Source organism: Oncorhynchus mykiss, chromosome 6 (assembly GCF_057628025.1).
Source record: "Oncorhynchus mykiss isolate SJ-2025 chromosome 6, ASM5762802v1, whole genome shotgun sequence".
NCBI classification, from domain to species: domain Eukaryota; kingdom Metazoa; phylum Chordata; class Actinopteri; order Salmoniformes; family Salmonidae; genus Oncorhynchus; species Oncorhynchus mykiss.
The window spans coordinates 75,365,485-75,390,824 of NC_143027.1; the positions used below are offsets into that span (position 1 = coordinate 75,365,485).

Genomic DNA, 25,340 nt, shown 5'->3' on the forward strand with positions numbered 1-25,340 from the left:
GGAGGCAGAACAGGCCTTAACTAAGGCAGTGGTCATAGGGCCAAGGGAGCAAGTTGTGGTTTTGGATTTAGAAAATAGTTCAGCAATGGTGGTTTCATTGAAGGGAGAAGACACAGCTGTTGGTATATATCCTCCACTTTGATATGCTGCTTTCATACTTTGAAATAATGGAAATATAATTTATCAGCCTGATGGATAGAATATCCTGTCATGACATGAAGTAACCATTTAAGTTCGGGCTGTCTTGGCATTTTTTTAATTGTATTACAAACCTCCCACCGATTTATTTCAGTGTGTGTCCCTCATGTTCTCATGTGAAAATAATTAATCTGTCGCCCATTGTTACGCAACAGGTAACATGTTCTCTTGCTCTTGCGTAAGAACGACACTTTCTCCGCCCTTTTCGAATCACCATTTCACTCTGCGCGAATCTGCGGCTGCGCAGTGTCCGCCATTGAGGACCCACAATCAGAAGGAAAGGGTCAGAAATCGCTTCGATAGGCAATGGTTGCACGTTTCCTTAATTCTTGAATCCAAACTTTGACAACATTCTTTCATTAAACACGACGCCTACTGTCTAATAATAATAGTATCTAATAGTCGTTTTAATTCATGGATAGCAGATTTAGATATTTTATAGCAATTTGAAGTAACCTTCATATCTAACGTTAGTCAGCTGTAAAGCTTAAGAGTGAGGTTAGCTAGCTAGCTACCTGGCTAGCTTTAGCTACACGAACTGAGCCTTGCTCTGGGGCAGTGTGCCTGCACTGTCGTTTGATGGATCCAAGAATCGCTTGGTTTCAGCCAGAACAACGTGGGCCAGCCAACAGCCTGTGGATGCAGATTTGGGAAACAACACAAGGTTTGGGGAATCTGTACTTCAATAACAACTGTAACACGGGTAGTTTGTCTAGCACGTCAAGCCTCAGTCAGAAATCGAACATCAACGGGACATTGGGTAACGTAATATCGAGCAAGAACGGAGCTGTCACTAACAGCGAACCCAGGTACAAGGGAATGTCCAACTCAACGAAAGACAGAGATGTAGTCGAACAACGAGACTTTATTCCGTTGGAAGCTAATAACAACCACAACAACCGTTCATCGCTGGGGAGGGGCAGCGGAGGGGTGCAAGTGGGCTCTGGGGTCTCAGGACACCCCAACAAAAGGAAAAGAGACAACAAGGCTAGCACCTATGGATTCAACAGTAGCCTCGAGACCGGAGGCTGTGGTTACACGGGAACACCATGGAAAGTCAAGAACTACTCTGAAGGAATCTTGGGGTAAGAAACAAAATGACATTCATCAAAACTAGCTCGTTGCTCTTATAACGTTACAAGTTAATCATAAATCACGCGTTATTTAGCTAACGTTATATATCTCTGCCACACTAACGTTAGTTGGTTAGAAAACTAGCCAGCCAGCTAAGTTGGCTGGTGAAGTGAGCGCACATATTCATATGGTTAGACATCATAGCCATATTTAGGCGTGCCGATTTGACCGTCACGAGTCATTATCTGTTATGTTAGGGGACGTTCCTAACCAGCTACGGTCAGTCGAAAGTAATGGGACAGTCAACGTTAACTAGCTAGTTAGTTAGCTACATCCAGCAATTTGTTTTATGACCTTGGTAGCTAGCTACCTCGTGGTTGCCAACATCTGCATGTGGTCACTACACTGACGAGCTAAGCAAAAAAAATCTAATCCGAATGACATTTAGCTAAAAGCACGAGTACTGAGCAGTAACCATTGTCAAGTCAATGCAGAACTATTTTCTTGATAGTTGACATGTGACTGACTGACTCAGGCTAAGCCTACCTAACTAATGCCGGTATTTCTCGTCTGTTTCACTGTTGCCTATTTGCAGCAATTAAAACCGAAATTCTTACTTCTCTGGTGGATATAATAGTCAGAAGCATCTATTCTAATTCCAAAATGTACTAAAAGATGTAAATGGGATACTTTTGGTCATAGTCAGTATTTTCCAAAATTGAGATTTGCGAGATTGAAGAAACCCATCATTCTTTAGACAGCAGATCTACCCATTAGCATGCATCGCCTCCGACTTATTTTATGTGAGACAACACTACTACATCGTAGCCAATGTTATGTTGAAGGAACAATACTTGTTCTTTATTAAACAGCGTGTTTTTTTTCTTCCAAATCACACATCCTCAGAGCTAACTTTGGCATCATAAACACAATTTATTCCTTTAGCCAAAGTCATAATAGGGTGGCTGTTTAGGGATATCTTAGCTATTGTGAGTGAATAGGAACCAACAATGATAACTGTCAGAGTACATATAGCAAACATAACAGGCCCACATCAAACCACAAACCCAAGTTGCAATTCGGAAATGGTATCTATTTCTTAATGACTTCGGCTTGTGGCCGTGTAGCTACAGGGCAAGTATACCCTCCCAGCCGTAAAGGTCCAGACCTCTTAGTAGAGTCTCTTAGTATAGTATTTTTATGTAACCCATATTTCACTAGGTGAGTCAGTTAAGAACAAATTCTTATTTACAATGACGGCCTACCCCGGTCAAACCCTAACCTGGAGGACACTGGGCCAATTTTGCACCGCCCTATGGGACTCCGAATCATGGCCGGTTGTGATTCAGCCTAGAATCGAACCAGGGTCTGTAGTGATGCCTCTAGCACTGAGATGCAGTGCCTTAGACCTCTGCGCCACTCGGGAGCCCTGAGCACACTGTCTTTAATATAGGTTGGCTATACTAGCTTACTGATTATGATCAATATGTCAGGTTGGTACAAAGCAGTTAGAGGTTAGGTTACTGTAACCATTTTCTCTGTAATGACAGAGGGTATTTCCCCAGACGTGATGCTGAAATGAAATGTGCTTTACAACCATCCAAATGCCTTCCTTATCTTATCACTGTTGTTTTGCCTGATTCCCCCCTCTGTTTATTCGTCCAGGTATAAAGGACCAGGTCTGCCTTGAAAAAAACATATTGACCAATTAGTTTATATAATCTTAGTGTGACAGAAATTTAATGAGACAGCTATTTCAGAAAGGCAGTTCTTACTAGTTTAAACTAGAGAAAAGTCCTGAGGTGGGTGGGGTATTGTTTTAAAGGCTGAGGTGTGGAGGCGTTTTTTCCCCCCTCTTCTACGTGCCTGACAAGCGTAGGCTAGCAACATGCAAGAGCCCAGAGCAAAGTCTTAGCTAAGCTGATCCTCATTTATAGTAATATAAAGTACACTGTTTGCATAAGGACATTCCTTGGTGATTACTCTAATACCCCAACCTTTACTATACAGCCTGGATCACAGTCACAACCAGGCTCTGTCTCCCACACTTCTGGTTCTTATTCTGCTCACAGTGCTTAGTTACTGAGTTGCATAATGAACATATATTTCACAATATATACATGTAATGCCTAAATATCTGCCAATTGATAGTGTCTCTTTCAGAAAGTGTTTTTCAGGCTTGTAATCTCTGGTTGTGGAAACGTTTCATTAGCTTTCTTCCCCAAGTCCCTGACTGGAGAGGGCAAAATTTGAAAGTGATTCACATCAAGGTGCATTTTCCTGTGCAATACCTGAGGGATTGCCTATTCAGGCTCGCATTAGTCAAGGGGTTGATTTTGCATTAGTTTGACTGACCACTGTGGCATACACAATATGATGGGGAGGGGAAAGAAAAGGGTGGGGGAAGATGAACAATTTTCCTTGGACGAGTAAGGCACTGTTGTTGGTTGCGAGGGTGGGGATAGGGTGGATAGGGGTGGAGGTGTGTGAATGCGTGCAGAGTTGTTGGACTGCATGATTGAGCCCAGAAGGTCCAGCCGCTCTGTATAAGGGGTGCTGTGTTTACATGCAGCACACGCTGAGCATGTCCTGGCTTCGCTCTCCCAAAACAAACCCGCCCCTCCAGGAGAGAAACCTGAGCTCTTTCTCTGATGTCACAGAGCCCTCCATCCAATGAGCTCTGGAGCAGCAATGGCGTTCTGCCACCTCTGATTCACTGAAACAAAAGCTGTTGTGAAAGACCCAGAAATGTTATTGGTGTGTGAGTGGAGTGGACTGCCTAAAATAGTATTTGTATGGCTGCACTGTGCTGTCACACACAACTAGCTGTGGAAAAACCTGGGTTGTGTTCACTAGGCACAAAACAGAAGAAAACTTCTCAAAAATGGATTGAAACAGTGAGAGACTGTCTGAACTTGTCCAATAAGAAATGTTTGTTTCATTACCTTTTGCTACAGTGTGCCCTACGTGTGTGCTATTTAACACAACCCAGGCCTTGGTCCTATGTGTTGAGGACAGGGGTCACACAGTGCCAGATTAGTTTTGTACAATGTTTACCCCATGGGCCATCTAAATGTGCTGTTAATTGCTCGGTGACTATCAGTATCGGCACATTATTGTTTTTATAACCATCTCTGAGATTTATGATCTAAGTCCCACAGCTCCAGCTTCCAGATATCACCTCTTGTTACCCCAACACAGCACCACTCATAGAGCTATGGCTCGGTCTGTGCTGGCTGTTAGAGATATCAATGGAGTTTGGGCAAATGTCCGTCCTCCATCTTTTCTCCTCCGTGACCCGGAAACCGGTAAGCAGTCGTTGAGTTTGTCATTTCGTTAGTAGGCAAACGGAAGATGGTCCTCCTCGATAGCCTCCTTTAGGCGAGGAAACAAACACAAGTGTATCCTACCTGAGTCCTTCACGGAAGAGTTTTGAAATCTGCCACACCCCCTTTGAATCAGCTTGCACATGTCTTGCAAATCTAATTGAGAAAAGGCATTTGCCCCCCCCCCCCACCCTCTTTCTAGCATACAGCCAGGTGGTGAGGCGAGGACTTGCAGCTGGTCCTTTGGACTGTGGGTAATATACCCTTTCCTCTACCAGCACGTGTGGGGATCCCTCTATCTCGGCGATCCCATGTGCTCAAAGAGGAATGTTTTTTGATTGATATGTTCTCCCCATCTGGTCGATTTGAAAGCCGTTGAGTTAATGTAGTCTGAACAGCATATCAAATTTCAATCAAATTAATTTTTTTATATATAGCCCTTTGTACATCAGCTGATATCTCAAAGTGCTGTACAGACACCCAGCCTAAAACCCCAAACAGCAAGCAATGCAGGTGAAGAAGCACGGTGGCTAGGAAAAACTCCCTAGAAAGGCCAAAACCTAGGAAGAAACCTAGAGAGGAACCAGGCTATGTGGGGTGGCCAGTCCTCTTCTGGCTGTGCCGGGTGGAGATTATAACAAAACATGGTCAAGATGTTCAAATGTTCATAAATGACCAGCATGGTCGAATAATAATAAGGCAGAATAGTTGAAACTGGAGCAGCAGCACAGTCAGGTGGACTGGGGACAGCAAGGAGTCATCATGTCAGGTATTCCTGGGGCATGGTCCTAGGGCTCAGGTCCTCCGAGAGAGAGAAAGAAAGAGAGAATTAGAGAGAGCATATGTGGGATGGCCAGTCCTCTTCTGGCTGTGCCGGGTGGAGATTATAACAGAACATGGCCAAGATGTTCAAATGTTCATAAATGATCAGCATGGTTGAATAATAATAAGGCAGAACAGTTGAAACTGGAGCAGCAGCACAGCCAGGTGGACTGGGGACAGGGGACAGCATAGGGGGTAGCAAGTTGTTTCTTGTTTTGTTACAGCCCAGACAAATTCAATACTGAAAGACAATCATATTTATTTTGTGAATGTCGTACTGTTTGACAATAAGTTTAAATTATTGGAGACTGCTGTGTGTTTTTGGTGGCCGTTTCTGTTCAAATTATGGTAATTGTTAAAGTATTGGATGTTTGAAATCTCTTTTCACGGTCAGTATTTAAACAATTGCATTTTCATAAGCCTGTATAAATGCCTTTCAACCAGGCAGGTTAAGAGAAACCTATCAAGGTACAGGTGTCACTTCATGCCATGTGACTAATGATGAAAAGCACACCTTGTGCTCTCTTCTCCACTCCAGTCTTGATGAACTCAATATGCAACCTGTGTACCACAGATCTCTATGCTTGTCTGATAGGTGAGCTCAGAGATGGAGTGGAACTTGTCATGGAGATCAGAGGACATGACATGCAGTACGTTTACACCAAACACACAAGTTTGAGTAGACGAGACTCTTGTTGCTAATGTTTAGATTAGTGCTAATGGCTCAAATCTGTTAGCATTGTGTCTGCAGATTGTATTTGGGGTAGCCCAAGATCTAGCAGCCCAATTAATAAAGATCAGATTGTTCTTTTGATGTCTGTGTCTCTCCATGGGTCTCTGTACTTCTGAATATAGGCCTAGATGTTATGGTGGATCGAGCCTTAGGGCTTTAATTGAAGAGGATGGTGTAATATAAGAGTAGTCTAGTGTTTATGGCTGGACTTCCAGCACGCCAGATGTTTTGGAGCCTGTGGAGCCGGGAGCGTTTTTTGCAGCACTAAACACATGGTTTCAACCGCAGCTAGTGTGTGCCGGATAACTCCACTGAGGCCAAGCAGGTCACTAACGATCAGGGACAACTGGGGTCCTCGTAGCCCTCGCTTGTCTTTAACCCAAATCCTCTGGTTATGGTAGCCAGTCTGAGCCACCGTAGTGCTGCTGGAGGATAAGTCAGGCATTGATGAAAGCTTAATGAATTGGACACCTTATGTTCATTGTGTGGTTTGGGTTGATATCCTTTCCTGTGTGTGACTGTGTGTATTGCTGGCCCTGTCACTCATAGGCTAGCCTACTCATGTTTTTGTGTGAGAGGCATATTTACACATGTAGCACTACCAACAGAGGTACTGCCTAATACGCAGTGAATGAGGAAAGTTTTTGCAGGTTCACGTCAAGAGAATGCCTGCTGGATGACATGTCTCTCACTGTTTCTGGCAGCGCTATGAAACATGGGCATGGTACAGTACCCTGTTATTTCTGTCCCTGGTCCTTCTGCAGTATTTATAGCTGGTTGTTCTAATGCTGTTCGGTGGAGGCCGTTCTAAACCGGGGGGGGCTGGCCTTGCACATTCGAAAAGTCATCTGCCAGCGAACCCTCTCCTTCTCAAAGGTACTTTGGCAGCCAGTTTGATTTCCCTCTGTCTTTTACTGCCTGTGTCTGAACTGAGATGTCACGGACATGCCATGCCCTCTGACTCTCACACACCTTTATACTGTTAGTCCATCTGAGCAGCTGGTCAATAAGCAGTACCAGTCTGCCACTGCAACTGTAAACTTTCAGATGAGATCCTGATGTTATGCTTCTCCCCCTCTTTCATATGAAGACATATTCCTTCCACCACACCTACTCTGCTGCCTCAGAAACCTACTGGCACTTGCTGCTCAGTTGTACACTACAGTATCTATATCTTGGAAAAGATGTTGCCTGTTTCAGTTGCAAAGCCATTCCTCCAAACCCAGGGCTCCCAAATGCGTTTGCCTAGTCCTTCTCTTTGCTTGTCACATGCTCCAGAGGCACTGGGCTGCTCCCCCTGGTCTAAGCCGGTTCCCTGGGTGACGAGGCGATGTGGCTTAACCCTGAAACGAAACCCATTCTCTCTCACACGGACAGCCAGTCAAACACTGCTGCTGTGAAATGAAACTTAGCAGCACCACTAGTCTGAGCTGGATTAGAGAGCCTATGCTTAGGCTGACTCTCTGAAATGAAACTGACTCTTGCACAGTTTTTTGCTTGTTATAAGCATAATGTAGGAGGCTGGCAGTGTGAAAACTACATTTGCTAGGAGACTGGCAGGCACACACACTACATTTCTATTGCCATTGACTCCAAATTGGTGGGAGATTTGTTTGATCTCCCCCGATAACAGTGTATATCAGTCATTGTGTGGTACGTGTGACAGAAGTTTGACTATGGACTTTCTGTGGGAGTGTATGTATGTGAGAGTGTGTGTGTGTTCGCATCATATCAATATGTGACGTGTGTCAGTCAGTTGAATTGAATGTGTCCAAGTTAATGGCTATATGTGAATTCAATATGAATGGCTTGCTGATGGCTGTATCTCCTGACCCAGTGCCAGACTGCTTCCCTCCTGTGCCGTATGTCTGAGGACGGCCCCCTCCCGTGCCGTATGTCTGAGGACGGCCCCCTCCCGTGCCGTATGTCTGAGGACGGCCCCCTCCCGTGCCGTATGTCTGAGGACGGCCCCCTCCCGTGCCGTATGTCTGAGGACGGCCCCCTCCCCTGCCGTATGTCTGAGGACGGCCCCCTCCCCTGTCCTCTTGTTACTGGTGGCTCTAGATGGAGTGACTTAAGGCATCAGCATGCTTCAGTTCAGCTGGCGGCAAACCGAACGAATGTGCTTACATCTTCTCTTTAAAAAAAAAAGCAACCGGCAATAGTACTGTTTGGCCATGTTGAGACACTAGCCAGTATACACTTCCTCAAAATAGTCAGAATTAAATCTGTCATTAATTTAGACGCTTTTGTATCGATTCTCCCCCCCCATCACTAGTTCTCACTAGTCATACCTTGCTATGTTGACTCTAGGTGTGTTCACGGTGCAGTCTTTGTTGCAGTGACTGACTGGGCGTGATGAATGCTGTCAGCCAGGTTGCCTCTGCAGAGCGTATCTGTGGGCCTGTTGCTGCCTGTGTGTGTTAAGTGTTGAAGTTACTTAACTCCTGTTCCCATGTCAGTCTGACCAACACCAGAAATGAAGAGATTCAATAGAACGAGAAGGAAGGAATCCCCTGCATAGTGCTCCGCTTCAGTCACCTCAGAATACACTGTAATGTGAGGCCCTGTCCTGTCCAGAAAAACAGCTCATGGTACCTCAGGACAGGGAACCTCATGGTGAGTGTCTTCACACACGATTACCGGTCCTGCCCTGAGGAGTTAGCTTGGCCTACTAAAAATGGGAGAGGCTGGTGCTTGGGTGAGGAAAGGTGTAGAAGTTAGATTAGTTTAGCAGCCTATTGTTTATATTACAAGCTGTGTGATACACCCCTCTGTGTGAATATAAAGGGATCATTGTTTGAGGATGAACACCTGCAGTGATGTAGCTGGAAAGGCCTGGTATCATCACATCAGGGAGGAGTACTTCTACCCAGGGACTGATGGCATTGAACTGGCATGACTGTCTGGCTGGCTGGACTGCTGTGTAGATTGGGCCAACAGACAGGCTGGTGATTGGGGCTGCTGTCGACTGGGGTCTAACCGGGTCAGGGCCCTTCAATAGGACTCCTGGCTGCTACACCAGGAATGTTTGTCTGGGTGTCGATGAGGATTAGGTGAAACACAGACTACTGTAAGCGCCAGGGAAGACTGTTATCTAAAACGCAGCGCTCCACAGAGCGCTACCCAAATGACAAGCAGGCTGATTCCTCTACAGTAGCTACTAGTGTTTCTCACAGCTGAGCCCTCTCGGGTACACAAGCTCAGAAGTAGCTACCATTTCTTTCCCACTCTCTTTGATTTTCCTGCCAAAGGAAGCTGTGCTGCAGGCCTGTCATTGGCTGGGTGCTGTGTTGTGTTTACATGGCCCTGTGGGTAACTGGGATTGTGTGTGTAAAGGGGCAGCCAGGGCAGAGTGACCTGCTCCACTGCCAGTCCACGACAGCCCCAGCCCAGCCCTCTGGTGTCCTGGCCTCTAGTACACCCCCTCCAGTATGTGGTGTTCACTCACATTACAGCAGCTCACACAACAGGACTGCTGCCTCTGCTCTACTCACAATCATAATGCTGGATGTGCAGCTTGCTATTCAACTCAAGCTGTTAGTTTCCTTTGTAAGATTAGGAAAGAGAATAAGTATTTTATCCTCCGATGACTGAGTTTCCCTACGGCCTTACTGTGTTGGTTGGTCACTGAGTGTTAGACCTCGTGTCCACGTGTTGTCTGCTCCAATCCCCTTTGACTGGCTTGATTCTCTCCATTCTGTTTTTGCTCCGCTTCCTGTCCCCACACTAAGCACTGGCCAGAACATACAAGAGCTAATCAGTAGAGTTTGGAACAACAAGGACGTGTGTTGGTTGGGTCAAAGTTTGAGGTGGCAGCTGGTTTAGGCCGCACCGTGTGTGTGTGTGTGGGCGGCAATCAGTACCGCGTGTGAATGTTTGTGTGACCCAGTCTTTAGTGTTATTGATATAGGCTCTGGTCTAGGCCCTGTGGGTAGGTGTGTTGGTCAATCTGCAGCTTTAATAATAGACAGACAGCAGGGTGAATTGCAGGCAGAAATAACCCCAGTCAGTCAATTACTGGCCCAGTCACGGTCTTGTCTCTGTGCCATTGTGTAATGTATCTGACAGTTGGCACAGTCCCTGGTCTCCCTAAACGAGCCATGGCATTCATACCCACCAAGTTTACCTGACTGACTTATTGGGGGGGAAGGGAAACAGCCCTGTTGATCGTTTAGTAAAGTCGATTTGTTGATTTAAGCACCCATTTTTAACTCAAGGACAGCAACACTTGTACTTATCAGCATTGTCCTCCCAAACTATTTAATCAGGCAAGGGACATTACATTTATGCCAACTGCTTTGGGTTCCATAGCCCTAACAGTGGGAATATGCCCTATGATTTGTACCAAAGGTGTAGATGTATTGCATTATTGTGGCCTTGATCTTTTCTCACACACGTCAGCCTGTCTGTCATCATCCTGTAGTTAATGCATTTCTTCCAGTCTTCAGTAGATGCTACTTGATTACAGTTTGTTGGCACACAGGTGTTGGCAGTTAGCCTTTTAACATAACACGCCTCCAGTAAAGAAGCCAGTTAATGTAATAATGATGCTTTGCAATTAACTCCTCACGAACGCCTAGTGTGTTTGAGGAAATGTCATTTCGATTTTCACTTTCATTAGATTGTAGGGCAGGATAATTGTCTCTGTTTTCACCATTTCCATTACATGGTAGGGCAGGATAATTGTCTCTGTTTTCACCATTTCCATTACATGGTAGGGCGGGGTAATTGTCTCTGTTTTCACCATTTCCATTACATGGTAGGGCGGGGTAATTGTCTCTGGTGGCTGTTCAGTGAGCTACCTGTGAACGTTGTTAACAAATTGCATTGACTGGCATAATAAAATATGTATTGTAGACCCCATCAATTGTATTGTAGACTTGTTATTTAGATTTTTCTCTTATAATATATTCTGCCTTCAATCAATATATTCTGCCTTCAATCTTTGTCAGTGTATTTTGATCTGTTTCAGACTCTATCCTACTATCCCCATGACCATGCTACTTTCTCCCTTTATTATTTTTCTCGCTCAGTCTTTGTCTCCCTCCCTAACCCTGATCATGCTGTTTTCATTCTGTGTTCTGCAGGCTCCATGAGGAGATCAATGACTTCTACAAGCACATGTCTCCTCGGGAAGAGGAGGAGAGGATGAGGATGGAGGTGGTGGACAGGATCGAGAGGGTCATCAAAGACCTGTGGCCCACTGCTGACGTAAGAGATCACTCGCATCGCTACAGTTCCAGTCCTAAGCCCATACAGGTTTAGCCAGGTCCCAGATCTGTTTGACCATTATTGGTGTACAGCGAACTCCTCTGGTTGTTGAAACTTTAACATAGTTGAAAAGCTCTGGGCCCAGGCTAATACGGGTCGTCGTTCAAATAAATATTGTAACCATGTAGAGTTCATGCTTACATAAAAGCCAACACCAACTACTAGAAGTGACAGGCAGAGCAAAGGTTTGGAATGGAAGTGGTTTCTAGCTACACAGACAGGTCTCACCCACACGGCAAGCTGCTTGAGATTCTCACAATCTCCTGTTCCCTCATTTTACAAATTCCCTTCATTGCTAGAGACAGCATGAGAACTTGCTGCTCTATGTAGAATTGCTGTCTTTACATCTTTCTCTGGCTGGCTCTATAGCTGTCTGAAAGGAGTCGTGACTCTGTAGGAGAGTTATTTTCTCTCCCTATAGGCTGAGCTGTAATGAAGAGGAAAGACAGGCCGTATATGGTGGGGCGTGTGACCAGCAACCATTTGTGAAAGTGCCTGGTCGGTCCGCTCTTATCTCCCTGCTGTGTTATATTTTGGCCTGTAATCTACAGGGCTTCAGGTGTCCTTATTCCTGCTGACTTGGAGCCTGATGATAGAGCTGTGTGTGTCTGCTCTCAGCTGTACAAGCTGTACCAGGGATGGACAACTGCCGTCTTGTAGGCCCGCGGATCACTTTTTTTTGTTTATGAACTCCGTCTGGGTCTCAATTTACTGTTGAGTTGGAATAGTAGAATACACAAGGTGCAATTTCTAAATGAGGTTGTACATCAGCAGTTCTCTTATGTCAGTCACTGACAGTAACTCGATTAGCCCATGTCAGCTAAAATGTCTAGTGGCCAGCTATCTTGTAGTAATCATGGTCGAATTACCAACCGGGGGGCCCCTATGGATTTTGTTAGTCCCTCTTACTCAGACATATAAAGACGTTTCATTTCTTCACCCTATGGCAAAATATGTAGAATTTACAGGGAAGTCGCTGTGAAACTGCACATTTTTCTCTGTCCCACGGCAAATTGTGTAGTATCACAGGAATTGATCAAAAAAAATGTAAAACAGTTGCACATCCCTGAGCTAAACAGAAAAGTCCACTGCTGTTCCTGGTACTGCTCCTACCTCTTACTCTATCCACTGAGGCAGGAGAGCAGTTTATATCCTGTCCACAACAAGAACAGGACTAAGACTCCCAGCAATCCCCTGACCTTTTACACACACACTCAATACGAGACCTGTCTGTGACTGGGTAAACTGAACTACTGTGAACCCACCAGATAGCTGAATAATTAGTCTAGGAGGCGGCCACCATGTCTTTCTCTCCCTCTCTAACTGCACCCCGTCTCTCAATAATTTAAGTGATGACCACTAGCTCTTTATACAGTAGAGAGCCGAGCCATGAGTTAAGTTTACCTTTTGGACACAGTGGCAATCCATCACCTCTCTCATTTCCACCCACATCACAATCACATGCCCTGCCTCTAGTAAGCAGATTGGAGCCCAGGCTTTAACCCCCTTGGTCGGTTCAGGCAGGAGCTCAGCCCAGGAGGGAATAATGGCTGGTTTAAGGCTTAAGCAAAGGCTATTTTTGAGCCCTCAGAACCAATGTGAAATACTGTTATGTGATGTGACATTGGTTAATGCCCACAAAGCTCAGATAAAGCGGGATATTTGTCTGGAATCTGGACGCATTAAATAAAATGCTTATTTAATTTATTTTTTGTCCAAACCGTTGGGGTTTAAAGCATTTTATCATTGTTCTCATAACTACAGTAATGGTTTGTTCAGATCCCATTTTTTGCCCCCAAGAACATTGCATGGTTGTCAGATAATGACTGGTTGTCAGTGCACTGACTTGCATAAAAGGTGAAATAAGTTGATGCATGTTAGACTCTCTCCCCACTTAGCATAAATATTATATTTGTATTGCTTTAGTTGACACCTGTCTCCAAGTATCAGACTGTTGTCACGTGACATGACAGAAGTCAAAACAAATCATTTGTCTTTATTTTCTAACAAATGACCTGCCATTGTATCAGTTCAAAGCTAGTGCATAGCTTGGCTTATCTGATTGATAAGTGAAATCAATGAATAACACATTTGACTTTGTTACAGGTTCAAGTGTTTGGGAGTTTCAGCACGGGCCTCTATCTGCCAACCAGGTAAGCTGTTTGATCCAGGTAATGGAGTACATAATGGCCTTCCTATCATAATCTCTCTTATAGTGTGTTGGTGATATGCGTGTTGACTCATAACCTGCAGACCCTGCGGATATAACCGCGGGGCGGTCGGGTTTAAATATTGTGTGGATGAAGGGTGGGTGGATGGCGGGTTGAATAAAAAGAAAACAACACCTTTAAAAAATCTGGGTTAGGGCCAGTTGCGGGCCTCAGATTCACTTTTTCACATACTTGGGCGGTTGTGGATGGGTTATTAGCAATAGCGGGCGGGTGAACAAGCAGCTGACCCGCGCACCATTAGTAAGTGTAAACGGACCCTTAACCCAATGAGTCCCACCTTATCGCTGGTGTGTTTTGGACTTCTAACCACTTTTAAACAGTGTTTGTTTGAGCTACGGACTTCTGGGTTGAACCATTTGATTTAGTCTGTTCTACCAAAATGTCTTGAGTTACAGTTTGAGCTACAAACTATTTAAAAGCCATCTGTTTTTCTCTGATGCTCATAAGTGTCGTTAGAAGGTAAGGGGTTCTTCTGCATAGAAGATCATGGGAAATCCCAGGACATAGTTTCTATAATACTGTAATAAACTCAGTTGCCGTCACAAACTCCACACAGTTGTCACTGACTAGTTAGATATTCATTTCCCAGTAAAAAAACTATTTCTGTACTTACTGCATTCATATCATTTTTTAAAATCGGGTTTTTACTTTGGCAGACTTAAAAAAAAAAAAATTTAAACTCAGATGCAACTGTTTTGTCATTGTTTTATCCTCACAATAAAACACTTAATTGTGAGGCTAAATACAGTGCCTTCGGGAAAGTATTGAGACCACTTGACTTATTCCACATTTTGTTAGGTCGCAGCCTTATTCTAAAATTGATTCAATTGTTTTTTTTTTTCCTCAATCGACACACTATCCCATAATGACAAGGCAGAAACAGGTTTTTTACATTTTTTTACATCAGGTTCTTGGTCACCTCCCCGACTAAGGCCCTTCTCCCCCGATTGCTCAGTTTGGCCGGGCAGCCAGCTCTAGGAAGAGTCTTGGTGGTTCCAAACTTCTTCCGTTTAAGAATGATGGAGGCCGCTGTGTTCTTGGGGACCTTCAATGCTGCAGAAATGTTTTGGTACCCTTCCCCAGATCTGTGCCTAGACACAATCCTGTCTCGGAGCTCTACGTACTATTCATTCAACCTCGTTGTTTGGTTTTTGCTCTGACATGCACTGTCAACTGTGGGACCATATATATATATATACAGTGCCTTGCGAAAGTATTCGGCCCCCTTGAACTTTGCGACCTTTTGCCACATTTCAGGCTTCAAACATAAAGATATAAAACTGTATTTTTTTGTGAAGAATCAACAAGTGGGACACAATCATGAAGTGGAACGACATTTATTGGATATTTCAAACTTTTTTAACAAATCAAAAACTGAAAAATTGGGCGTGCAAAATTATTCAGCCCCCTTAAGTTAATACTTTGTAGCGCCACCTTTTGCTGCGATTACAGCTGTAAGTCGCTTGGGGTATGTCTCTATCGGTTTTGCACATCGAGAGATTTTTTCCCATTCCTCCTTGCAAAACAGCTCGAGCTCAGTGAGGTTGGATGGAGAGCATTTGTGAACAGCAGTTTTCAGTTCTTTCCACAGATTCTCGATTGGATTCAGGTCTGGACTTTGACTTGGCCATTCTAACACCTGGATATGTCTATTTTTGAACCATTCCATTGTAGATTTTGCTTTGTTTTGGATCATTGTCTTGTTGGAAGACAAATCTCCGTCCCAGTCTCAGGTCTTTTGCAGACTCCATCAGGTTTTCTTCCAGAATGGTCCTGTATTTGGCTCCATCCATCTTCCCATCAATTTTAACCATCTTCCCTGTCCCTGCTGAAGAAAAGCAGGCCCAAACCATGATGCTGCCACCACCATGTTTGACAGTGGGGATGGTGTGTTCAGGGTGATGAGCTGTGTTGCTTTTACGCCAAACATAACGTTTTGCATTGTTGCCAAAAAGTTCAATTTTGGTTTCATCTGACCAGAGCACCTTCTTCCACATGTTTGGTGTGTCTCCCAGGTGGCTTGTGGCAAACTTTAAACAACACTTTTTATGGATATCTTTAAGAAATGGCTTTCTTCTTGCCACTCTTCCATAAAGGCCAGATTTGTGCAATGTACGACTGATTGTTGTCCTATGGACAGAGTCTCCCACCTCAGCTGTAGATCTCTGCAGTTCATCCAGAGTTATCATGGGCCTCTTGGCTGGGCCTCTTGGCTGCATCTCTGAGCAGTCTTCTCCTTGTATGAGCTGAAAGTTTAGAGGGACGGCCAGGTCTTGGTAGATTTGCAGTGGTCTGATACTCCTTCCATTTCATTATTATCGCTTGCACAGTGCTCCTTGGGATGTTTAAAGCTTGGGAAATCTTTTTGTATCCAAATCCGGCTTTAAACTTCTTCACAACAGTATCTCGGACCTGCCTGGTGTGTTCCTTGTTCTTCATGATGCTCTCTGCGCTTTTAACGGACCTCTGAGACTTATCACAGTGCAGGTGCATTTATACGGAGACTTGATTACACACAGGTGGATTGTATTTATCATCATTAGTCATTTAGGTCAACATTGGATCATTCAGAGATCCTCACTGAACTTCTGGAGAGAGTTTGCTGCACTGAAAGTAAAGGGGCTGAGTAATTTTGCACGCCCAATTTTTCAGTTTTTGATTTGTTAAAAAAGTTTGAAATATCCAATAAACGTCGTTCCACTTCATGATTGTGTCCACTTGTTGTTGATTCTTCACACAAAAATAGTTTTATATCTTTATGTTTGAAGCCTGAAATGTGGCAAAAGGTCGCAAAGTTCAAGGGGGCCGAATACTTTCGCAAGGCACTGTATATATAGACAGGTGTGCCTTTCCAAATCATGTCCAATCAATTGAATTTACCACAGGTGGACTCTGAGTTGTAGAAACATCTCAAATATGAATAATGGAAACAGGATGCACCTGAATTCAATTCCAAGTCTCATAGCCTTTCGAAAGGCATTGTATAAGGGCTGGACATGCGGATAAATGAAAAGCAGATATTTGCTGGGTTCTCGGGTCTGATGGGGTTAAACTACAAAAACTACCCACTGGGCAAAAACGGGTTTAATCAACATTGTTTCACATAACTTTAAAAAAAAAACATTTAATTTGATTTTGAAAAAGCAATCAACGTAAAGGAATTTATTTTTTAACCTAAATCCAATGACAGGTGATTGTTTTTGTTCATTTCACTTATTTAATTTATGCTAGGTGACAACTCAACCACATGTAAATCCAAACCAGATGTTTAACTGACATCTGTTCCAAGTGGGTAAGCTCTTAGGCCTTTCCTACACACTAATCAGTATTTGGTATTCAGACATGCCTTATTCAGTTGCGTAACGTCAATATGACACATTTTGCATCATATGATGCTGTGTTTTGCATCATTTAAGGCAAAATGCATCATACTGGCTGTATTTTTGTATTTTTAAAGTTATACATCTTAAACTTGATTGCTGACATGCTAAACATTTTGGGACTATAACCGCAATGGACTAATGAAACAAATACCAAAATATCGTTTTTGGGTGGAGTTTTCTTTTAAGTTCAAGGTACGAATACATACGTATTGAGAGAAGTGCATAAAAAGGGATTAATTTTACACACATTTAACTGTGTTCAGAATCCACCCCTTTGAGTGGTTATATGGAGAAAGATGTGGCTGGCCATTGTGTAATTATTTGCCTTTGTTTTTTGGGATTAAGGCTGTGGTCATTTTAGCGCTGCTGATCCAAAGCCTTTTTAACCTGGTTTCTTGACGAGCCAGACTGCTCTCCGCTCTGACATCACACACACACACACACACACACACACACACACACACACACTGTAACTGGGGACTCTGGATTAGTGACAATAAGCCGTGTGTGAAAGTGAACTGGAGAGTCCTCTCTTCAGATCCGAATGTGATGTTGCTCTGACCTCTACTACTTACTCCACTTCCTAGTGACATCGATCTGGTGGTGTTTGGGAACTGGGAAAACCTGCCCCTTTGGACCCTGGAAGAGGCCCTGCGGAAGAAAAACGTGACTGACGAGAACTCCATCAAAGTGCTGGACAAGGCCACGGTATGTTTGTATGTATTATGGCAGCAGCTACTCTTTCTGGAGTCCATGCAAAATTAAGGCAGTTATACTTTTTTTATTTTTTTATATTACAATACATTTACAACAGATTTCACAACATTAAGTGTGTGCCCTCAGGCCCCTACTCTACCACATATCTACAACACAAAATCCTTGTGTAAGTGTGTGTATAGTGTGTACGTTGTCGTGTGTTTGTGTGCATGTGTCTGTGCCTTTTGTTTGTGTTGCTTCAGTCCCCGCTCTTCCATAAGGTGTATTTTTATGTTTTTTTTTAAGTGTAATTTTACTGCTTGCATAAGTTACTTGATGTGGAATAGAGTACTGTGTAGTTATGACTCTATGTAGTACTGTGTGCCTCCCATAGTCTGTTCTGGACTTGGGGACTGTAAGGAGACCTCTTGTGGCATGTCTTGTGGGGCATGCTTGGGTATCCGAGCTGTGTGCCAGTAGTTTAGACAGACGGCTCCGTCCATTCAACATGTCAATACTTATCACCAAATACAAGCAGTGATGAAGTCAATCTCTCCTCCACTTTGAGCCAGGAGAGATTGACATGCATATTATTAATATTAGCTCTCTGTGTACATCCAAGGGCCAGCCGTCCTGCCCTGTTCTGAGCCAATTGCAATTTTCCTAAGTCCCTCTTTGTAGTACCTGACCACACGACTGAACAGTAGTCCAGGTGTGACCAAACTAGGACCTGTATGACCTGCCTTTTTGATAGTGTTGTTAAGAAGGCAGAGCATCGCTTTATGGACAGACTTCTCCCCATCCTAGCTACTGCTGTGTCAATATGTTTTGACCATGACAGTTTACAGTCCAGAGTTACTCCAAGCAAGTTGCTTATTACCATATTATTCATTACAAGATTTAGTTGAGGTATAGGGTTTAAAGAATGATTTGTCCCAAATACAATGCTTTTAGTTTTGGAAATATTTAGGACTAACTTATTCATTACCACCCATTATGAAACTAACTGCAGCTCTTTGTTAAGTGTTGCAGTCATTTCAGTTGCTGTGGTAGCTGACGTGTATAGTGTTGAGTCATCTGCATGTTGTGCATGCATACTAACTGTGCAGTGTGTCATTGCCTCCAGTGACTATGTGTAAATCCATCCTCATCACTGTGTTCCATTGTTCCAGGTACCCATCATCAAGCTGACAGACTTCCGCACAGAGGTGAAGGTGGACATCAGCTTCAATGTGAAGAACGGAGTTAAAGCTGCCCTTCTCATCAAAGACTACAAAAAGGTAAGTGAAGCAGGCATCTCTTTTTCAGGGTACATTGCTTTTACCTAATGCAGTCCGGTAAGACCTAGCTGATGAAACAGGCTTGACAGTTAGCATGCATAGATTGTTGTATATTTGTCAGGTTCTTTGGGTTCTGACGTAGGTGTTGATAGCTAATACACTTAACTATGTCTCCTCAGTCCCTCAATCCAGCCATACCCAATGTCCTAGTCTGAGACATTCCCCTCTAGAGGGCACTATAACCATAACCACAGATTTAACCATAACCACGTGTTTCTTTTATCCATAAGAAATACCCAGTGCTTCCAAAGTTGGTTCTGGTGCTGAAGCAGTTCCTGCTCCAGAGGGATCTGAATGAGGTTTTCACTGGAGGGATCGGCTCCTACAGCCTTTTCCTTATGGCTGTCAGCTTCCTGCAGGTGAGAGACTTCTGCTATTCTCTCAAGTAGCCCACACACACAGTGCAGGATAGATCGCATCTAACATTACTAATTTACTGTCTATAACAGACTTTTGACACATTTTAAGTCTTTCTCATTCAGTGAACTAAAATGATTTGGCTTGTTCCTCTATGCAATTGACCTCTTATCCTCTGCCCTTGTATTTCAGCTTCACTACAGAGAAGATGCCTGTAGCCCTAATGCCAACGTGGGCGTTCTCCTTATAGAGTTCTTTGAGCTCTATGGGCGCCACTTCAACTACCTGAAGACGGGCATCCGAATCAAAGATGGCGGCAGCTATGTGGCCAAAGACGAGGTTCAGAAGAGCACTGACCTCTACAGGCCCTCCATGCTCTTCATTGAGGACCCCCTAGCACCAGGTAACATGGCCTTCCATTCAGCATGGGTGCACTTGCACAGGTGATACCTCTTTTTAGCACTGTGACGCTCAAGAGCCGTAACATCCGTCAACTACTGATACCACTAAACCTAAGAATCATACACTTTAACGGGCATGAATAAGACGGCTAGAGGTCCCAGGTGCCCATACAAAGGCTAAAAAGTCAGCTCAATATCAGACAATGTCTGAAATCTGTCACTCTTCCCAAATAGATGATCTAAGCATGCATCTTGCCTCCTGCAGATAACGACGTTGGCCGCAGCTCATACGGTGTGTTGCAGGTGAAGCAGGCCTTTGACTATGCTTACATAGTGCTCAACCACGCCGTATCGCCCATCGCCAAGTACTACCCAAACAACGAGTCTGAGAGGTGAGGAGATGGTGAGCTAGGGCTCGCTTTAACCAACGACAGCTCTCACATTCCTTGGCTGCTATCTTTAAAAAATCTTATTTATTAAATACTCTTCTTTGAACTACTGCAAACAAGTTCTTCTAATCTGATATGTCCTATTTTCTTTCCTCCAGTATACTTGGCAGAATAATCCGGGTGACCCAGGAAGTGGCTGAATACAGGGACTGGATCACCAAGCTCTGGGGACCACAGTCTCAGAATGAACCTGCCCTGAATGGTATGTTTTCACAGTACTACTGTGAGTCTTGACACTGTCTCAGATCTATCGAGTTGATAGTGTGTTTGAGGGGATCAGTTTCAGTAAGACAAGGTGCAAAATTGGTCATCTTAATTACGTTTGAAGTTGTTTGGGATCCAAGGTGATTTGTAGATCAGTGAAGTCCGACTGCTATTTAGTCAATCTAAAACACACACACATTGTCTTACCACTGTTTGTCCATGTGCTGTTGTTGTAGGAAATGATGTCACACTGTTAGTGAAGCCTCAGCAGCTGGATGAGTGCAACAACAACCTGACGGAGGAGGTGACTGCATCTCACAGCAAGACCTCCTCCAACTCCTCATTAGTGTCATCCTCATCCTCCACGGTATCCAGTTCCAGCGACGTTGTGAGTTTTGTTACACTCAAATAAACCGTGTGCACACTAAAACCACAATACCTGAGGAAATCAACTCTTAACACGACATTTAATGTGATGCACCCATTGCTTGCTGACCTGATTGGTTGTCCCCAGGATTCTGACGGGACGCCCTGTAAGACAGTGAAGCAACAGCCTGGGCGGGGCTCCAGCGCCCACAGAGAATCCTCAGGTGGCGTGACCAATCACAGAACACAGAGGCACACCACCAGCACTCCTACTGACAAGGGGGGCAAGGTAGGGTCAGCTTGACGAAGCCTAAGTCAACCACTGAAAAACTCTGTTACTGTACCTACAAATGCCTTGAACTTTTATGACCTGAGCGTTACAACACACTGTCGGTACATAGATAACCATTTACATTTTACATTTCAATGGCACACACAGGCCTACCAGTGATCTGTTTACTGATCTAACTAGTTGTGTGTCTGTCTTGTTTCCCAGGCCAGGTTGATCCGCTCGTCCAGTAAAAACACCCACCACCTCCAGCAGAACTCGTCCTCATCCAACATCAAGAGCCACCCGAGCAGCAAGCCACACTACCAGGGCAACTTCAAGAAGAGGAAACCTCAGCAGCACTCAGAGGCCCAGGACCTCTGCAGATAGGGCTGTCTGGGTCTGCTCTGCAACAGACTGACAGACTGACTGCTGCCAGACTCCACACTGACTGAGGAGTAGTATTAAGGATCTTCCTTCTCTCAAGCGACACGCATCTTTTTATAGCTGAAAAATATCCCAAAAAAAGAAATAGGAAATGCTGGGGCTTAGTTCTTGAAAGAAATGCTAATTTTCTTCCTTGACATTAACCTGTTCTACAGTGGAGCTACACACCACATCCAGTACCTACAAATCTTGCCTTTTACCATAGCGCCATCTGGTGTTTTGGAGGAATAAGTGTCTGGAAAGTAATGTAGATTTGGACAAGCAATACCTGGAACTTGGCTGGCGAACGAACTTCAGCAAGAAAAGTTTAAAAAAAAGAATAAAATACACAAAAACAAAAATTTACAAAATGTTATATTGAAGAAAGAAGGGGGGGAAAAGTACACAGATTGAAAGACTAAACCCCAAAATGCAATCTGTAAGTGGAGACAATTTTTTTTGATGGGCGGTTATTTTTTGGTTGTAATCAGATTATACAAAGATTTGTACAAAAAAAGACAAACATGCAGAAATGTTTTGAGAAAAAATTATCACAAGAATGGTTTGACTTTTTACAGGATACTACGGATTCAAGGCAAATATATATGTGCACATTTGCCTGCTAATCTGAGTAGTGGCAGGTTAGGGTTTCATTGCCAACATAAATCATCAGCATTCTATTTCTACTTGGCTGCTCTCTCAATGTGTTGACAGGCTTCTTTCCAAATTATACCCATTTCTCAAATTAGTACACTACTTTCACTAAATAGGGAATAGGGTGCCATTTGGGATGCACTAACAGTGTTAGCAGTATGCCTTAGTCAGGTAACGTGCACACACAGCCCTATAGATTACTGGCTGGCTGGGGACACATCACTCATTCATACACACAGCCCTATACAACAACAGTGACGGTTTTTAGAGGTTCTCCCAGACTCATAGAATTACAGTTAGAGGACATAATGATTTTAGAAAGATTCTCCACTTGAAATATGTCTAAGATCCATAGGTGTGGGAGGTATTATTTTCCCTTTGGTAATTTACCCATTATGAAAATGTGTATTTGTTCATGTATTTTTCTATTAATGATATGAAAATATAGTACTATACATGTTATACGTATTAACAGGAGAGACCATATTCTTGTATCTTATATTTGGATAGTGGGATATTGGGGAAGTATAATTGGTCAGGTACAGTACCAATGTTGCTGTTTTGTGGCATTTTGTTTTAATATGTGGCTGGTCTACTTTAAAAGGGAGCCGAGTTTTTGGTCAGAATATAATGCAAACAAACACCTCTTTGTTAATGTGTCAACAACCCCTCGCTGAAATGTCTGGTATGTCAACATCTGATTGCAGTTCCACAACTAACCTGTAGATGGTGGCATTACTCGACTCTTCACAGCTGGCACCTTCATACTGCATTTAGACCTTTTCTTCAGTGTCAGTCAATGTAGTCAGACCCCTTGACTTTATCCACATTGTTACATTACAGCCTGATTCTAAAATTAATTAAATTGCCCCCCCCCCCCTCAATCTACACACAATACCCCAAAATGACAAAGCAAAAACTGAAATGACATTTACATAAGTAATCAGACCCTTTACTCAGTACTTTGTTGATGCACCTTTGGCTGTGATTTACAGCCTCGAGTCTGCTTGGGTATGACGCTACAAGCTTAGCACACCTGTATTTGGGTAATTTCTCCCATATTCTCTGCAGATCCTCTCAAGCTCTGTCAAGTTGGATGGGGAGAGTCTTGCACAGCTATTTTCAGGTCTGTGCAAAGTTTTTTTTGATTGGGTTCAAGTCTGGGCTCTGGCTGGGCCACTTAAGGACATTGAGACTTGTCCCGAAGCCACTTCTATGTTGTTTTGGCTGTGTGCTTAGGGACTTTGTCCTGTTGGTAGGAACCTTTGCCCCAGTCTGAGGTTCTGAGCGTTCTGGAGCAGGTTTTCATCAAGGATCTTTGTTCTTTGCTCTTCATCTTTCCCTCGATCCTGAGTAGTATCCCAGTCCCTGCCGCTGAAAAACATCCCCACAACATGATGCTGCCACCACCATGCTTCCCCGTAGGGAGGGTGCCAGGTTTCCTCCAGACGTGATGCTTGGTATTCAGGCCAAAGAGTTCAGTCTTGGTTTCATCAGACCAGAGAATCTTGTTTCTCATGGTCAGAGTACTTTAGGTGCCTTTTGACAGCCCGCTTGGAGATTGCCATGTGCCTTTTACTGAGTGGCTTCTGTCTGGCCACTACCATGAAGGCCTGATTTGGTGGAGTGCTGCGGAGATGGTTTTCCTTGTGGAAGGTTTTCCCATCTCCACACAGGAACTCTGGAGCTCTGTCAGAGAGACTTGGGTTCTTGGTCACCTCCCTGACCAAGGCCCTTCTCCCCTGCTTGCTCTGTTTGGTTGGAAGAGACTTCTTCCATATAATGGAGACCACTGTGTTCTTGGGGACATTCAAAATGTTTTTGTAACCTTCCCCAGATCTGTGCCTGGACACAATCCTGTCTTGGAGCTCGACGGACAATTCCTTCGACCTCATGGCTTGGTTTTCGCTCTGACTTCCACTGTCAAACGTTATATAGACAGGTGTGCCTTTCCAATCATTTTAATTTATCTCAGGTGGACTCCCAAGTTGTAGAAACATGAAGGGTGATCAATGGAAACAGGATGCACTGGAGCTCAATTTTGAGTCTCATAGCGAAGGGTCTGAATAATTATGTAAATAAGGTATGTTTTATTTTTTATAAATTTGCAAAAATGTCTAAACCTTTTTTGCTTTGATATTAAGGGGTATTTTGTGTTGATTTTCTTTTTAAACATCCATTTTAGAATAAGTCTGACTTTAGAAAATGTGGATAAAGTCATTTCCGAATGCACTGTCTGTGCACTAGATAACCTCTGTTTCCATAACCACAACAGGTTTGTTGTTGCCCTTGACAACTCATTGAGGGTTTGATGGGAATGGGGGATACCGAGTCAGTTGTACAACAATGCATTTAACCCAACCCTTCTGAATCAGAGAGGTGCGGGGCCTGCCATAATCGACATCCACGTCTTCGGCACCCGGGGAACAGTGGGTTAACTGCCTTGCTCAGGGGCAGATTGGCAGATGTTTACATTGTCAGCTCGGGGATTCAATCCACCAACCTTTCGGTTACTGGCCCAAAGCTCTAACCACTAGGCTACCTGCCTGATGATCAGTTGAATCAGGTGTGCTTGTCCAGGGTTACAATAAAAAGGGTTACTGTTGGGGCTACTGGAGAACCAGGGTTGTGAAACACAAGATGATCCACTGGCTGTAATTACATTTATACACATAGTAGGAATGTCTAATTTTAGCTACAATTACTATTTTAGCAAATATGTCAGACAACATATTTGGGCGTTTTTAGATGGTTAAAAATATTGTCTTGGAAAAGTACAGTTTGGACCTAAATGCAGTATATATCTGTGAATTTGATTTGACACTTAGGAAACAAGTCAGGGAACACCCAATGACTTATCTGTGCCGTCACAATCTGTAATCATATCTTCTCACTGCAAGTACTTCAACAAAACTGTATCGACTCATCCAAATTGTAGTTTCTACAGCTATTCAAACCCATGCAATAAAACCCACAGTACAATAATTGAAACTCCTGGACGTCCTAAGGTATATTGCTGCTCCCCTAACAGGAAGGAAGCGGTAACAGAAGGTAAGTAATACCTCCATTAGTAGGAAAATTTGCAAAACCACTGGGGGAACAGACAAATGTACTTAAACCAATAGATGTAAAGACAAT

The 25,340-nt window shown here is 43.7% G+C and overlaps 1 protein-coding gene across 1 annotated transcript; it reads left to right on the forward strand.

Moving 5' to 3' along the window:
* On the forward strand, positions 1 to 25,193 carry tent4b (terminal nucleotidyltransferase 4B). Its single transcript, XM_021607692.3, has 12 exons — positions 1 to 1,283; positions 11,244 to 11,367; positions 13,534 to 13,580; positions 17,629 to 17,749; positions 18,910 to 19,017; positions 19,308 to 19,436; positions 19,627 to 19,837; positions 20,101 to 20,227; positions 20,383 to 20,486; positions 20,725 to 20,876; positions 21,003 to 21,143; positions 21,351 to 25,193. Exons 1-12 carry the CDS (start codon positions 778 to 780, stop codon positions 21,510 to 21,512), a joined length of 1,932 nt encoding a protein of 643 aa, XP_021463367.1. The 5' UTR covers positions 1 to 777; the 3' UTR covers positions 21,513 to 25,193.
* The last annotated feature ends 147 nt before the right edge of the window (positions 25,194 to 25,340 follow it).

Bases quoted from the DNA above. Each gene is read 5' to 3' on its own strand.
- tent4b (XM_021607692.3), top strand. From the start codon at position 778: ATGGATCCAAGAATCGCTTGGTTTCAGCCAGAACAACGTGGGCCAGCC. The intron at 19,437-19,626 runs GTGAGAGACTTC...CTTGTATTTCAG, and splicing joins TGGCTGTCAGCTTCCTGCAG to CTTCACTACAGAGAAGATGC. The intron at 20,487-20,724 runs GTATGTTTTCAC...CTGTTGTTGTAG, and splicing joins GAATGAACCTGCCCTGAATG to GAAATGATGTCACACTGTTA.